This window comes from Haliotis cracherodii, unplaced genomic scaffold (assembly GCF_022045235.1).
Source record: "Haliotis cracherodii isolate W230 unplaced genomic scaffold, xgHalCrac1.p SCAF_1, whole genome shotgun sequence".
NCBI classification, from domain to species: Eukaryota; Metazoa; Mollusca; class Gastropoda; order Lepetellida; family Haliotidae; genus Haliotis; species Haliotis cracherodii.
In genome coordinates this window covers 34,374,531-34,392,382 of record NW_027266264.1, presented here as the reverse complement: position 1 = coordinate 34,392,382, position 17,852 = coordinate 34,374,531, and the positions used below count along the sequence as shown (strand labels likewise).

The 17,852-nt window shown below is 42.6% G+C and overlaps 2 protein-coding genes across 2 annotated transcripts; both read left to right on the top strand.

Moving 5' to 3' along the window:
- The first annotated feature begins 1,021 nt into the window (after window positions 1–1,021).
- Window positions 1,022–2,658, top strand: LOC139463863 (apolipoprotein L3-like). Its single transcript, XM_071245255.1, has 2 exons — window positions 1,022–1,052; window positions 1,856–2,658. Exons 1-2 carry the CDS (start codon window positions 1,043–1,045, stop codon window positions 2,593–2,595), a joined length of 750 nt encoding a protein of 249 aa, XP_071101356.1. The 5' UTR covers window positions 1,022–1,042; the 3' UTR covers window positions 2,596–2,658.
- A 6,961-nt stretch (window positions 2,659–9,619) lies between these two features.
- Window positions 9,620–15,102, top strand: LOC139463850 (neuropeptide FF receptor 2-like). Its single transcript, XM_071245231.1, has 2 exons — window positions 9,620–9,688; window positions 13,806–15,102. Exon 2 carries the CDS (start codon window positions 13,847–13,849, stop codon window positions 14,996–14,998), a length of 1,152 nt encoding a protein of 383 aa, XP_071101332.1. The 5' UTR covers window positions 9,620–9,688; window positions 13,806–13,846; the 3' UTR covers window positions 14,999–15,102.
- Window positions 15,103–17,852: the final 2,750 nt, after the last annotated feature.

Genomic DNA, 17,852 nt, shown 5'->3' with positions numbered 1-17,852 from the left:
TTTGTTGCAGTCTTGTCAGTTTTCAATGGTAGGCCTGTCCATTGTTGCAACAACAGTTAAACAGCCGTTACGTGCCTGCATATCTGGTACCGTTTCGCCGCGGCTATGCAAATCCGTTACCCACACATATAGAAGGGAACTGGCGTTTGAAGGCGTAACCGTATTTAGCTGATATACAGTTACTGTATGTTTTCCCGAAGAAAGGTTTATATGGAGTATAAGACCGAATATGGACGCAATCAGCTGCATTCCAACAAACAAACAAAACATGGATTCCGCGAAATCCAAGTGAAGGGCGACACCTTTTCCCGGGGAGAGTCCTCCTACGGAACAGTGAAAGGGACATAGTACGAATGATTTAGATTTAGATATGCGTGAGATAAGAGTTGAGTACGAAAATAATTGAGCTTCAAAATCATTCCTGGTTTTTAATGTTATTTTGAATGGATGAGACACAGATTAGAATACTGTTATGAGAGCAGTGAATGTATTTTACATGAAAGAAAGGGATGATTTTATAAATGCTCGATATGTACCAGACAATCCAGTGATAAATATGATAAGCATCGATACATGCAATTTAGATCGATGACAAGTCAGCGAACCTGACCACCCGATCCCGTTAGTCGCCTCAGACAGTGTATGCTGATTACTGATTGACAACGGTATAAGAAGTTAAATCAAAACCTGATTTAATTGAAATGATTGCTATGATAGACAGCAATAAAAAAAATTGGTGGACCGAGAGGTTACATGCATCGGTAGATGTTTTAAACACTTCAAGGCTTGCGCTTTTATTGGGGACCAAATGTTTATTTTGTCAGTGCTTTTTGTTGGTTTATCGTTGTACATGTAGGGGTATTGGGTATGTTAAGATGATAAGACGTAGGCCACATATTACCGACTGAATATTTTCACAATCATGTCCCTTTCGCGGTTCCGTACATCCGGGCTAGTATGCTCTCTCTGTATAAATAAAGCGCGCGCACAGGCCTACGACCAGCCATTTTTAGAAGGTGAACACAGACGTAAGACCGCGAGGATGAGTAATTGTAAGTATATTTCAATTAACACCTTACACCTAAACCTTATTGATAAGCCACAACTTGACCCGTTATGGATAACTGTTTTTTTCAGTTTTTCTAGTAAAAAGAACAATTTGTTTTCAAAGGATAATTCTTCCTTAATCTAATCAACCCAATTACGATACATACGAAAGGTGATTGATAAGTTCTGAACCTCACAAATAAAAGATTTGACCTAAAGACATTAAAATGATATATTTTTCAGCACAATCCTTTTCTCCATTGAAATACTTTAGCCAGCGATGTTGGAGAAAGTTTTTCCGAGTTTCGTCACACGGTATCATCACTATTTGATAGTGATTCATAAATATATGCTTATGATATAGTCGGAATCGTACAATGGACTCTGCTTTTAGTACAGATTTCTCAAGATTATGGAAATGCTTTTTGGAAGGCCTTGTGTGAAACTGAGATTTTCTTTCTTTTTTTTCCCTCCGGGAAGATACTCTATAAATATTAGCGATAGTTTGTTTGTTTATTGTTTAACGCCGCACTCAATAATATTCCAGCTGTATGATGGCGCTCTGTACATAATCGAGCCTGGACCAGACAATCCAGTGATTGATATCATGAGCATCGATCCACGTAATTTGGATCGATGACATGCATCAACCAAGTCAGTGAGCCTGACCACCCGATCCCGTTAGTCGCCTCTTTCGACAAGCATACTCATTATCTGAAATACTTATATTCAAGTAAGCACAATGATAGGATTACGATATGCCTTTGATATTCAATACACTCTTCAGGGATCTTCTCCTATATTTCAGCCAAATCTCTAGAAGAAACTTCAGAAGAATGCAGAAAACTACAACTAAACGCTGCAGAAAAACTACGACAAATTGCAAACTTGTTGAGGGAGAAACAGAAGGAAATGAATATTGCCAAAGTATCTTTTAACAGCGCTGGAGTCGTCGCAGGTGGACTTTCCATTGCTGGGTTAGTACTGGCGCCGTTCACAGCTGGCATTTCGATTGGCCTGCTTGCGGTTGGAGGAGGACTTGGAGTAGCAGCCGGAGCAGGAGGGATCGGAACCAACGTGGCCGAGTGGAAGGTGGTTGGCAGTAAGGTTGAAGAGGCGGAGGCCGTTCTTGCTGATCTAACGGAAAATTTAAATATTATGATTGAGAAGATGAAGGTTGAACTCAAGAAGCAAGGACTCACTGACAACGACATTGCTAGCATGTTCGTTTTGGAAGGTGGAAAATGGGTTTACAATGTCGCTCGCCTAGGGAAAATCATTCGCAAAGCAGTTGCTATTGCACGGGCAGGTAGCAAGGCTGGAACACTGGCAATTTCTGCTGGTGGCAAAGCCGGTGCTAAAGCAGGTGCCAAAGCTGCAGCCGGGACTTTCGGTAAGGTCTCAAAAGTAGCTGGTGCCGTTGGAGCGGTAGTAGGCATTGGCTTCAGTGTTGCAGAAATTGTTAACGACAGCATTAACATACACAAAAATGTGAGCAAGGCTGCAGATGCTATGGAGGAGATTGCTGCTTCTCTGGAGGACATCTAAATGTCAAACGCTGGGGTCATACTGTTACGCACCAATTACGGCTTTCTTATTGATACAATTCACTTTCAATGTACTGCTATCAGCTGCTTCAAGAACTAACTTTTAGGGATCGCTGATAGACTATATATATATATATATATATATATATATATATATATATATATATATATAAACATATATGTTGAAATATCTGACCTACTTTGCACTTTTGCTATGTTGTCGGACCGCCTCCGTGGTCTAGTGGCAAAACGTCCGCCCCGAGAGCGGAAGGTCCGGGGTTCTATCCCCGGCCGCGTCATACCAAAAGACGTTAAAAGATGGTACTTGTTGTTACCCTGTCTGGCGCTCGGCATTAAGGGGCTAAAACAAGGAAAGGTCGGCTCAGAGTCAGCATACTGTGTCTGAGTGGGGTGGGGCGGTCGGGTAGCCTAGTGGTTTAAGCGTTAGCTCGTCACGCCGAGGACCCGGGTTCGATTCCCGACATGGGAACAATGTGTGAAGCCCATTTCTGGTGTCCCCCGCCGTGATATTGCTGGAATATTGCTAAAAGCGGCGTAAAACCAAACTCACTCACTCACTGAGTGGGGTATTCATGTTAAACTGCGGCATGGTATCTCAGTGAGCTAGCACTATAAATCGGCATCAGTCCGGACTAGTACAAGCATCCACATAAACACACACACGTACATGCACGTCGCTATATAAGTGCAATAATCTTGGACGCGACGTAAAACCCCATTTCACCTCACCTCACCTATGTTGTCGCTTGTATATCTATTGTAATAAACTAGTTTTTATTTCAACATGATCACTGTCATTTTTGGGCTCAAATTGAGCAAACTTTATGGCTCGGCGTTCATCGTCCGGGTGTCTTCTCCACACGTTTCTCCTGCTACACCCCCTGATGTAAATTACTGCAAACTGCAAAATACTAAAAAGTAAGTCAAATCAAGTATCTTCTCCAAGTAAAACACAATCCTGGGAAGCTAGGCCTTTATGAGAACATGAATGTCCATAATGTATTCTGTATTAGTTCAAGGCGTTGATTTGTTATAAGTAAAAGATATTAGGATAAATCATTAGATCCAGAGAGTTGGAAATGTTGTAGAATTCGTATCACTGCAATTAGACGAATAATGACAATTCAATTTCTTTCCAAAGTATTCTGCAGGCTCGCTGACACTTGGTGGATCGATGCTCATGATGTTAATCACTGGATTGTCTGGTCCAGACTCGATTATTTACAGACATTTAGCTAGAATATTGCTGAGTGCGGCATAAAACAACGAACCAACCAAAGTATTCTGTCAAACAAACCATCAAGGACTAAACATTTACCAAAGTAAACCAAATCTGAAAATGTATTATTTGAATTGAAGTAATTCGAATACTGGAAATATTGAAATTAGCGGTCTGTTCATTTTATAACGGACGTTTGGACTGGCCGTCCATTCAATTTGTTTCCAAGGGTGGAGTGCTTCACTGGGTTGTCCCCATTGGGTGGTATTACAAACAGGGGGTAACTGGAGTGAACCTCTCCGTGCTAAGGATTGCTTTCTTGCGCCCGCCTTATCACGAAAAGCTGGACTCCAGAAGTCATATCAAGAATAACTCAAAGATCAAACGTCGGTCGATATCATCGGAGTGAGGAAGTAATCTGGGATTTATCACCGCTTTGAACATCTTGTTTGTTATATCACGGCGTGTCAGCTGGAGTTTGGGACTAAAGCATGAAGTGGTGCAGGTGTTATAATCGCTTACCACTTTGGTAAATTGTTGACAAAACAAGTTTCATGACCAGGTGTATTTGAGATTCGAACGTACGATCATCGGAATCTGGACTGCCAAAGGGACGTAACTCTGTGCAACTAAATGTACCACTTCTAAGACTGAGTTGACAGAATCGTTACGATTCTGTGACCAAGTCGTAATTATATAAATGTGTTGGTCATCTGAAAGCGACAGCAAGTGGTTATCGACTGAACACTAAAACTCTGCATTTGTGTGGGGCGGTCGGGTAGCCTTGTGGTTAAAGCGTTCGCTCGTCACGCTGAAGACTCGGGTTCGATTCCCGACATGGGTACAATGTATGAAGCCCATTTCTGGTTTACCCGCCGTGATATTGCTTGAATATTGCTAAAAGCGGCGTAAAACCAAACTCACTCACTCACACTGAATTTGTGTAAATAATCGAGTCTGAGCCAGACAATCCAGCGACTGACATCATGAGCATCGATCTACGCAATTGGGATACGGTGACATGCATAACCCAAGTCAGCGAGTCGGACCACCCGATCTCGTTCGTCGCCTCTTACGACATGCACAGTCGCCTTTTGCGGCAGGCATGGGTTGCTGAAGACCTATTTTACCCCGGATCTTCACGGGTCCAGTGTATTCTGAAGTTCATGGGTAAGCAGAATTAAATAGTATTTATTAAAGTTCAGGATTTCTAACTTACACTATATGAATTTGTATAATATAATGAAAACTGAAATATATATGTTTTTCAGTTTTTCCTCATGCAGGATGATACCATTTTAGCCAAACTGAAAATAAACCCAAGAGATTGGTTGGTTGGTTGGTTGGTTGGTTGGTTTGTTGTTTAACGCCGCACTCAGCAATATTCCAGCTATATGACGGCGGTCTGTAAATAATCGAGTCTGGACCAGACAATCCAGTGATTGATATCATGAGCATCGATCCACGCACTTGAGATCGATGACCCACGAGATGTAATGTCAAACACGCCAATACTACAGAGTGTTATTACAGCTGCCGCTAAACAGATCTGATGACATCCCATTGCGGGTCACGTCAGAACGACCTTTCGCGAAATTGACCGACCACGGAAGTGACTAACCAGAAGTGGACATCAGCCAATTAGAAAGCAGCTTTCTCGAGCTTTACGGCACACTGGCGACTTCCATTTCAGACTACACTTGAAAAATATCATGACACAGTTCTCGATTATAAATTTAACAAACGAACATGGAAGCGAAATAGAGACGATGATTTTGATGGTATCAGTCGTACGGGCCGTAACTGTCGTTCGGAAAACCCCGTGTCAGAAAACACATTCCGACGGTCACTTTCATGATCTGGTAAGCGACGCTTTGATTGGTCGGATGAAAGGTCTTTCTGACGTCACCCATAATGGGGTGTCCTCAGATCTTTGTTTAGCGATAGCGAGAACTAAGATCTGATTTTAATGAGATTGTTGTGACGTGTTTCCATTATTCAATTGAAGTAAGTTTGTTTTCATCATTCTGGCATCAAAAGATAAGTTAACTGAAGCGATCGTGAAATCAATATGTATTATGCTTCTCGTCAACTCGGTCCGATTTTGTCCCGCCTGAGACAAACGATGTCACAACCTGAGAATGTCTCGTCACTGCGATCAATAACCGGACCAACAGGACGTCTCCACCCTGAGAGGAGGGTGAGAGGAGGCCCCCAGCAACCCAAGCTGGTCGTACTATGCGAGCTGACCAAATGGATCGGGTGGTCAGACACGGTGTCTTGGTTGATTGCGTGTCCCCGTACCTCGACGATGTGGATCGTTGCTCACAACATTGATCACTGGTTTGTCTGGTCCAGATTCGATTACACAGATCGCCGCCATAAACGTGGATTATTGCTGAGTGTGGATGTAAGCGGCGAACAGAATATACCATGATTGCTTCCCAGAAATATGAAGGCCAGTGTCCTCGGACATAATACTGCATATTGTCAAATCAAGAATCTGGTTAAGGCAATGTGCACAAGCCTCATGCAACACAGACATACCTCCTTCAATTGTGAGTGAACAAGAGACATAACCCCTTAACTTTAAGTGAGGGAGTGAGTTTTGTTTCTTGTTTAACGCCACATTCCAGGTAATTGACAGTTGTCTGTAAATATTTGATTCTAAAACATGACAATCTAGTGATTGACATCATGAGCATCGATCTACGCCATTGGGGCACGATGACATACATCAGCCAAGTCAGCGAGCCTGAATACCCGATCCTGTTAGTTGCCTCTTACGACAAGCATAGTCGACTTTTGCGGCAAGCATGGGTGGCTGAAGATGAAGTCCAGCCGGATTGAGTGAGTGAGTGAGCATGGCTTTACGCCTCTTTCAGCAATATTTCAGCAATATCACTACGGGGAACACCAGAAATCGGCTTCACATATTGTACCCATGTGGGGAATCAAACCCGGGTCTTTGGCGTGACGAGCGAAAGCATTAACCCCACCGCCCGTTATGTTAGAGGAAAACCCACCGTGACGGAAATCTTTATTACTTTGATGGAACAAAGCTCACCGATATGGCTTTGACAGACCAGTGGTCACAATTGGTGCGAATCGGGTCTAAGGGGCGTAACCCTGCACGAATGGACAAGAGGCCTTTGTCTCCCTGTATGTTTGTTTGTTTGTTGTTTAACGCCGTACACAGCAATATTTCCAGCTATATGTCGGCGGTCTGTAAATAATCGAGTCTGGACAAGACATTCAGTGATTGACATCATGAGCATCGATCTACGTAATTGGAACACGATGAGATACATCAACCAAGTCAGCGAGCCTGACCACCCGATCCCTTAAGTCGCCTCTTACGAGAAGCATAGTCACTTTTTTGTGGCAAACAATGTATCGTTGTTACAGTGAGGAAATACGAACATATTTTCGAACGTGTCACTTCAGCATTTCTTTAAAACACTTTTAATGTGACATCATCGGATAGCGTCATTATTCCGATGAGGACCATAAACGCCCCCCCGCCCCCCACCCCCACCCCCACCCCCAACCCCCGCGTATAAAGAAGCTCACCCAAGTACTGTCCAAAATCTTTGAAAACTTACCCACTAGTATTTGAAACCCTTGTGGTTGTCATGTCCAAGAGCAGTATTATTGTGTACATGCGTTATCTGTTAACAGTAACTGTTTATTCTTGAATTATTGTCTGGTTAATTCTATTAGCTTCACCAACACCCCCACGGGGATTCGGGCTTTGGATAATTGTTGGTCCCCTTTGCTGATCGTAAGAAACGACTTAATGTGGTGATCAGTGTCGGGGAGTTGATTGATTGTTTGATCATACCCCACCTGAGTAGTTCATAATATCAACCACTTTAATGTCATGGTTATTTACATCGTCATATACAGAAGGAACATCAGATGCATGTTCCCTGTTACCCCCGAGACTGCTCAGCCGTGGTTCTACCCATTTCGCCTCTTTGAGCTATCATGCCACATGCCTGAAGGCCATCAAACATCCAAATTCTAACTTGTGCAAAGTTGTGTTTGAAATAAATTGTGAGTTCGACCTATTAGGGCAAGTTTTAACTTAATTGTAACTCTTCGGTCTATTTAAATCAAGTTCGAAAACACGCAGTTCAACACATCACATAAGATAAGGATAGATATGGTAAGAGTTTGCCGGGATCGGATAGTTGTTCGACACAAGAGGTGATTCGACACATGGGAGTACTTGGCGTTTAACAACTAACGTAACCTACCTGGTCCGATTCTTGGTGTATTTTATCATCAAGAAGAAAGTCTGAATATGTGAATGCATAATTACAAAACAATTCTTAACATAACTTTTAGTAGCCAATAATGTGAAATAATGTCTCTCGAGGACGTTTTTCCCCATTGAATCTATCTACATGTTGTGTTCCATGATGCTTACTTACAAGATGTGACCCGTGAAGATCCGAGTTAGAATATGTTTTCGTGAAAGGCCACTAACGGGATCGGGTTGTCTCGGTCGCTGACTTGGTCATAGTATCCCGATCGATGCTCATTATATCAATCAGTGTATTGTCTGGTCTAGACTCGGTTATTTACATACCGCCGTCATACAGCTGGAAAATTGCTGAGTGCGGCCTTAAACAACAAACAAACAAAACTTTCAGGATGTGTTTAATTCCTAACCGATAGACAGCAGTGCCTGTGTTGGTAAGAAAGGCCGTAGGGAGTTAAATCAAATCAATCTGTAGAGTGGGGTTGGGGTTAGGGTTCATCGAGGGAGTGTTTTTGTTTGTTTGTTTGTTTGTTGTTTAACGCCGCACTCAGCAATATTTCAGCTATATGATGGCGGTCTGTAACATTTATTGAGTCTTGACCAGACATACCAGTGATTGACATCATGAGCATCGATACACGCAATTAATTGGGATCGATGACATGTATCAACCAAGTCAGCGAGCCTGACTACCCGATCCCGTTAGTCTTACGACAAGCATAATCGCCTTTTACGGCAAGTATAGGTTCCTGAAGACCAAGTCTACCCCAGATCTTCACAGGTCGCCGAGGGAGTGGGTACGTTTGGGACACTTTGAACCAGCACTATTTCAAAACAATTATATCACGGTGTGTCAGCTCGCTCTTGGAAGAAATCCCAAACTGATAAAAGTCTAAGACGTTTACCACTTAGGTGAAACCCAAAGTTAAGGGGTATGATGTTAACAAGCCAAGTAACATTAATCAGGGCGAACCGGGATTCTAAACCACGATAATATACTAGTATTTCGTCCGCGCAATGGGACGCAACACGCTTGGGCGTCCCAACAAGGAATAATAAGTGTATTCCAGGAAACTTCAAATCCTTCTCTGAATATGGTGCTACAATGGCCATGCATGTACACAAATAAATCTGTAACTAGTCCCATCTTCCCGAGAAAGGGAATGTGTTAAGAACCGTCAAGTATAAAAGCTATATCCATCCTATTTGTAAATAAAAAAAACCGCCGCCTATATATATACACACACACAAAAATTATCACTATTTCGTGGAATTATATAATCTCTGAAAGTATACTTATACTTATGACAAACACAAGTTATAAGCCAACACTGATGATGTAAGTATACAATATCCTTTGTGTAGAATCTTGTGTTATTTCAAACTTCCGTAACTCCATATGTAAGCTCGGGAAGCAGTGTTTGAATGACGTTTCCTACACGGGATCGCATACAAGTGCTGATTAAGGAAACGCGGGCTGATGTTGAATCATAACCTTTGGACAATACCGAACATCCTCAGTAAGAGCGCATCACTGGCTGCAGAAGGAGGCCATGTTCAAGTTTTAAAACTTTACATTCTGAGGTAAGTAAACAATTGAAAACACATTATGTCAAAGAAAGGCTCACTATTCTATCTTCTAAGTAAAAAGTATAAGCCGACTACAATTGGACTGTATTTCGTTGGGCCTGTTTGTTGTTTAACGTCGCACTCAGTAATATTCCAGCTATATGACGGCGGTCTGTAAATAATCGTGTCTGTCATGTATCAACCAAGTCTGACCACCCGATCCAGTTAGTCTCCTCTCACAATAAGCATTAAACCAATTCTAACCCGTATCTTGACGGGTCTCTTTGGGTCTTTTTACTGGTCAAATTGAAATTTTTTAAATAAAATATACTGAACCGCAAAAGAAACGTCACTATGGATAGATATATGAGAAATGCCTATCGAAGAAGTTATGAGTAGCCTTATTTGTCCAAACACTGTAAACATACTTTGAGACATATTTAATTGATGAAACTTGGCAAAACTGATCATCATGGTTGAAATTAATGTGTCAAATGTTCTTAAAGTGAAACACAACACTAGTCTCTGAGAAAATGGCATCACAAGTCAGTATCTCGTGTGTCCGCCATGTGCACTGATGATTGCCGTGCAACGTCGTTACATGGAACATTCTGAGGAACGCCTGACGCAGTTCAGCTGCAATTGTCGGCCTTGGTCGGACGTCATTCAGCCGTCTGTGAATCTCGTCTCACAGGTGCTCAATGGGATTTAAATCGGGACTGAGGGCAGGCCACTGCATGGTTCTGACGCCACTTTGCTGGAGGAAGTCTTTTATTGCTCGCAGTGTGGGCACGGGCGTTATCATGCTGAAACTCGTGGCTGCGGCGACGTGCCAAATGAGGTATGGCGTGTGGTCTCAAGACTTGATCAATGTACCGAGCTGCTGTGACTCCATTGCCTCTCCCTGGACTGATGTTCTGGAAGACCACAGGGCCAACCCCCTGTGCAAGACCAATTCCACCCCACACCATGATGCTCGGACCACCCCACGAGCCTCTCTCAACAGCACAAGCTTCCGAATCACGTTCCCCACGACGTCGCCAGACTCTCCCTTTGCCATCTGCTGTTGAGATACAGTAACGGCTCTCGTCTGAGAAGAGGACTCTTCTAAACTGCTGGTGGCACCAACGCTGGAGCTGTGTTGCCCACTGAAGACGGTCCCGGCGATTACGTAATGTCAGAACGGGTCCTCGGTGTGGCCTGTGACAGTGGAGGTGTCTGCTCGTCAATCGTTGACGCACGGTGTCCGCACTAATGTGTCGCCTGTGTGTCCCCATGGTCTGTCGAGCAGTTTCCGCAGCAGTGACAAAGCGATCTGGTCTGGTACCGTTGCTGGAGCCTGTATATGGTCCTTATGTGGACTTGAAATGCATTGGCTACTTGCCGGGCGGTTTGTCAAGCATGCAAACGTCCAAGAGCTTGGGTGTCGCTGATTTCTTGTCAATCTTGGCATGTGGCAGCAATTCAATAACGAATGAATGTTATCCGATCTGGTTGGATTTTTATAGGGCAAGAAATGGGGGAACACATGTGCATTTCAATTTGCACGGAACCCACGTGCATCGGGTTAACATGGCCGTTGCCGTGATGCGTTTGGGCAATCGGGTTTATTGTCATCTGCTTTGGTTTTTTTATCATCAAATTTCATTTTTCCGGACAAGGTAATGTTAAATTTTACGCACTTTGACAAAAAATACCTAGATATTTAAATGACTACTTTTCATGCAATGTTACTTAGGGTGACCTTTCTTTTGCGGTTCAGTATATGACAAACTGTAAAATGTCTATACTGTTTGGAAATAGGAGTTACCTTCATTGTATAAACGCACGGTCAATATGTACCCAAAACAAATTGGGGTAATTATACTGGCTAATTCATAATGGTGCAGCGTCGCAATAATTTTGTAGATCATATATAAATGTAATGTTTATACCGTCTCATTTACCGAGGTGAGGTGAAATCGTGTTCATGATTATTTCACAGTTTATAAAATGGATAACACCACACACACTCAGTATACTGACTCCGAGCCGACCAGTCCCGGGTTTATCCTTTTAATGATCAGCGCCAGGCAGGGAAACAACAAATACCATATTTTAACGCATTTTGCTATGACACAGCCGGGGATCGAACCACAGAACTTGCGCTCTCTAGGCAGACGCGCTCCACTGGACTCTTGAGTCTCTTTCGGTTATTTCGTTGAATATTTTCCCCCTTCAAAGTAAACTCGATATCGTTTCCAACCCTGAATTTTGACAATGTAGTCTCGTTTGTCAGTTCTACAACATTAATAGGATCACTTCAAGTTACAAAAAGTGACAAATGATCAATATTAATGATACAGAATATTGTATGAGAAACGAATATCTCCATGTCCTACTACTTTAAATGTTTGGTATGGTGTGTCGGTCATATAGCATCATGGAAGTGTAACATGTGGACGAATTAGAACACTGAAATTACATCCGCGTATGACTTCAACTTTTCCAGTTTTGTCAAGTAGTGACTGTGTGAACTTCCTCATCACGTGCTTGTCTGGTTTGGATACAGTCAGGCTGCCATCGCATGGCAGTGGCACATATGCTGCGCGCCGCCAGGCAATAATACTGTATTTTGTTATGCAAATTGTGTGAATGTCGGGTGCTACTGAAAAGGTAGAACATGCTCACCCTTTCGCGAATACCTGATGTCATCACTGACTTTCAGACCGCCTCCGTGGTCTAGTGGTAGAGCGTCCGCCCGGAGAGCGGAAGGTCCGGGGTTCGATCCCCGGCCGCGTCATACCAAAAGACGTTAAAAGATGGTACTTGTTGTTACCCTGTCTGGCGCTCGGCATTAAGGGGCTAAAACAAGGACTAGTTGGCTCGGAGTCAGTATACTGTGTCTGAGTGGGGTATTCATGTTAAACAGCGGCATAGTATCTCAGTGAGCTAGCACTATAAATCCGCATCAGTCCGGACTAGTACAAGCAACCACACAAACACACACACGTACATGCACGTCTCTATATAAGTGCAATAATCTTGGACGCGACGTTAAACCCCATTTCACCTCACCTCACCTGATTTTCAGTTGTCCATTCATATAATTTACTGAGCTATTTTGACCTTGACGCCAAATGCAATCTGTTTCGGCGGATAATCAAATCTGGTTATTCTCTTGCTTTGACGTTTTATCTTTCCGTGATGTCATGTCAATATCAAAAGTCACTATGGTGACAAGTTAATACATGTCTGTAGACCAAAGCAATGTGTTGTCTTAAGTTTGGTGACTTGACATCCAAAACGTTACATACCTTGTCCAAAATATAACCCCCAGGATGATAGACATGACATTAGTGACCACAGATTGTCCAGTAGACCAACATAACTCAGAATGCATTGTCTATGAGTTAGTGTATCGTCACGAAAAATGCAAGCGTTGAAAATGAGTATAACATAGAATGTCAGCAAATCACGTGCGTATCCCCTGTTTGAGATTGATGAGATCTTACACTACTAACTTAAAACCCAAGTATACCATTGCTTGGGAAACAAAGTATAGTGTTTCATATCATATCAACGTAGAGAACCGAACATGGATCTTCGGCGTGTTTTGCGAACACGTTGTTTCTACACAGAAATACAGAAATAATCAATGCTTACTTTCTATCACAAACATCTTAAACTATGGGGGAGGGAACACGTCAAGTATTATCGGATTGGTTAATAGATACAAATCGAAAGCCAAGTTGATGCACGAAATGAAGGAGGATAGTCATGCCATGAGTCTTGTACTTCCAAAACACTGAACATAGTCAGGGGTATTAAATCAGAGTAATAACATGTGCTAGTACTGGTGCCACATGTCTGAGGGCAACTGCCTCATAAAAGAGATTGGCGAATACAAATACTTTCTCAAGTCAACAATTGGTAATTATCTCAATGGATCGAATATTTGTTTTTAATTTCTTTGAATTCTTTGAAGTGGAATATGACCAGAACTTCTGCTGATTTGTGGACTCCCATCACTAGAATAGCCTCTGTTAATACAAGGTTTCGCTAAAACCAAAAGATATATGTCCATACATATGTCCTCCGTAATAGGTTGTGGGGTCTGTAAATGAATTATCGTACCGAAATCTTGTTTCAGAGATAGACAGCGAGCGAGAGAGAGATAGATATACCACCAACATGGACAACAGTTCTTCAGCTACAGGTTATCTACAATCTCAAGACGACAAGTACGCGTGTGACAATCTTGCGGCCATGTTATTCCTTGGCCTTATAATGTCTGTTGGATTCGTAGGCAACTGTCTAGTGTTCCTTGTCTACTTAACCAAAATGAAACCTTCAACTACCCGCTGTTTCATTCTGGCTTTATCTGTCCTGGACCTCACCGCCTGCTTGATCTGCATCCCCGTAGACATCGTCGACATCAGGTATAACTTCAGCTTCGGAGAGTTTGGAACCACGCCATGCAAATTGTCGGCTATGCTTGTGACCTTCACCTTGTTTGCTTCCGGTAATATTCTTGTTGCGGTGGCCGCTGTTCGACACAAGAAGATCTGCTACCCTGCAGGGCATCAGACGACGGTCAAAGCTGCAGGAGTTGCGATATTTCTGTCCTGTGCCTCTGCGTTCACCTTTTCCATCCCCCCGTCTATCTTATACGGTGGTCAGACTAGGGTTTTATCTGACGGCGTCAACGCGACGTTGTGTACGACATCTGACAGCTACGTCAACACAATGCTCCCTCTTGCTTACAACGGCTTCCAGTTTGTGCTGTTCGTTGCTGCAATGGCAACACTATCGGTCTTGTATGTTCGGATATGGAAACGGGTTGCACGGTTTGCCGAGTTTAAGAGATGGTCGTGGAAAAACAAAGACGTGGATAACAGTGAATCGGGATTTGTTTCCAACGATCAAGGTTCAGTTACCAGAAACACCACCTCTGATAGCGGAAGTCTCGAAGCACATGTCAACACGATGCGCAAGGCTCACAAGACACCTTCTTTGAGCAAATCTGTTATTGGAAGGAGTGACACCATCCTAAAATACCCATCGAAACGTCAGATGACGGCCCGGCGAACGACCTTGATGTTGTTCATTATAAGCTTAGCCTTTGTTGTCAGTTTTCTTCCACATCTGTCGTTAATGGCTGCGCGCGCAATACGCCGTGACCTCATTGATAACCTTGAAGGGTCGGCGCTGGCAGCATACAACATATTTCTGAGGTCCTACTTCATCAACTGTGTAGCTAACCCCTTCATCTACAGTTACTGCAACGTGACCGTTCGAAAAGAGATCGCGGCTATTGTCAGCTTGAGGCGTTTCAGGAAATGAATATATCATCATTGCATTTGTTTGAAATTATGCAGTAGTCAGATTACTTGACAATGTAATAATTATGTGAGTGTTGATTTACTTTCCTGTGACCCCATGGGTATTCCGGGTTGGAATAATAACAGGTCGCCGTCATCGACAGTGGGAGCGTCTGATCCCTAACACGGTTTAGGGGCGGTCGGGTAGCCTAGTGGTTAAAGCGTTCGCTCGTCACGCCGAAGACCCGGGTTCGATTCCCGACATGGGTACAATGTGTGAAGCCCATTTCTGGTGTCCCCCGCCTTGATATTGCTGGAATATTGCTAAAAGCGGCGTAAAACCGTACTCACTCACCCCCTAACACGGTTTAAGCCAGCGCCTATGAAGACCCGGGTTAGAATTGGTTCCCAGACTAGACTCGATTATTTACATACCGCTGTCATATAACGGGCATATTGCTAATGCAAATCCGCTAGACAACACACACACACACACACACACACACACACACACACACACACACACACACACACACACACACACACACACTGTGAAAAGTTACGTGTGTATTGTTTTGTTATTTTGACGATTAATATAATATCCTGCTTGATTTTTTCTTTTTTATGTATATTCGAATTTTATCGTCTTTTTGTGTGATTTGGATTCTTATTTGTACAGACATTTCCTAATATATCTACTGATGTAAATACATTGCAACCTATCAGTATTAAGTATATATTATACATTACTGGATTCATTTGTAATTATGGACACGGCATGTATGTTTGACAAATCAAACATTGCTTCCTGGTCGCAAAGTTTCACCTTTGCCTTCTCTCCTTCTACACACGACGGAAGAAGTATGACGTGACGTCAAACACTTTCTTTGTTTACTAAGGTCTGAATTATAATTTCAACAAACAAAACGAAGGTGGTAGCAAATGCGATGATGGGGATGGGGGAAATGTTTAAAGGTGATCAAATTCTCTGTGTGTCTGTTTTAAAACAGCTGGACTTTCAGATTCGTTTTTGAATGAACTTGTTTGCATGGATTAGATTTAAAAGGCCTAAACTTGACACTTCGCCTTACCTTCCACGTCCATGAAAGACCGACCATTGGATACTTTTATCAGTACATGCTGGCTGTACCAGAAGAATACTAAAAGGTTTCCCCTAAGTTTGTTTTTTTGTTTTACACCACACTCAGCAATCTTTCAGCTATATGACAGCGGTCTGTAAATAATCGAGTCTGAAAACAACAATCCAGTGATTAATATCATGAGCATCGATCCACGCAATTTGGATCGATGACATGCATCAACCCTAAGTATTCACAAAACAATAATTATGAATATGTGACTTCAGCAAATATACTGGAAATAAATTCGATGCCGTATACAATTTATTTATTTCTATACTATTTGTTTACAATGTAATCCATTCTTGGGACCTAACACACACACAGAGTAAATACATACGAGTCCTGAAATAGGGGTAATGTGATAGACACATGGTACCTACTGAAACATACATAAAATACATACCACAGGAGTTCAAAGTATATCGATTATCTGATATCACCCAAGTATGGCCAACAGCCAATTTCCAGTGCGAGGGCGTCAACTATTTCATATTTAGATCTATGCATAAAGATTCAGATTTTGACCAACAATACCCACAAGACTGTATGACGGGATGGTTTCAACTTTGACAGTGATTGAGTGAGTTGGAGTTAACGCCGCTTTAAACAGTATTCCAGTTATATCGCGGCGTGTCAACAATGTGGGATTAAAGCCCGAAGTGATGCATGTCTCAGACGTTTACCACTTCGGGAGTCTGAAACAGACAAACCTAGAAACATGATCGGGGCGAACCGGGATTCGAACCCACAATCATAGGGTTCTGGCGTGTCCAAGGGACGCAACTCTGCAAAGCGAATGGCGGCGCCTTAGACGCCTAGGCCCTCACCCCCCCTTCATCCTTTGACAGTGGTTTATAAACACCTGCTTATTGCCTATGATGCAGTCGGAATTACAATGGAAGCTGCTTTCAAGAGAGTTTTCTTATGATTTATTGAAATGGTATTGTCATTTTTATTTCAAAACCCGCGAAAGCCCAGTCCCATGTGTTTCAGTCTCCTTCAAGCAGGGCTATAAACTTTGAAAACAAAATAAGGTCGACAGTTTGGATTGCCTGTTTCCTGTTGCCGTCGACGAGGAGATAAATCAATGAGGAATCAACTTAAGTTGCAATCACACTAACTACTGTTAACTTTCTCTTTGTAACGGACGATGATTTAAAAATCCGTGTATGCAGTTAGGAACAGATCCTTTGATATTCTGGGGGGAGAGGGGTGAAAAAATTTTACTTAATCTCAATATCAAATCCCAGAGAGTAGGGATGCAGAAAGTACGCTGTGCGTCACGTGACGATTCAAACGGTGATTCTAGGAAAGATGATATTTTGGATGGATGATGTATCGAGTTCTTTTCTTGCATGATACTTTGGATCTTTGAGTTTACCCTTTCATATTCCACTTACTCAAAGTAGATTCACATTGCATTGGATTCCGAATAAGTTGAGAGGAGCGTATTAGGAATGTGGTCCATAGACCATGTTTTGAGGGCGAAATATCTAACTATCTACTGTATCGGGTATTTTGTGAATTTCGAGCATCTTCATCTCGTAATCAGTGTGATGGGCAGAATGTAACCTTGGTAACAGTGATTGGAACGCGATTAGTATACTGTGATTGTGTTACAAAGTGACACTGACGGGACCATACATAGAAATACAAGCGATAAAAGCCTTTCCATAAAATATCGTTAAGAGAGAGCTCTGCCAAAAGCAGAGTCGATTGTACGGTTCCGACTAT

Bases quoted from the DNA above. Each gene is read 5' to 3' on its own strand.
- LOC139463850 (XM_071245231.1), top strand. From the start codon at position 13,847: ATGGACAACAGTTCTTCAGCTACAGGTTATCTACAATCTCAAGACGAC.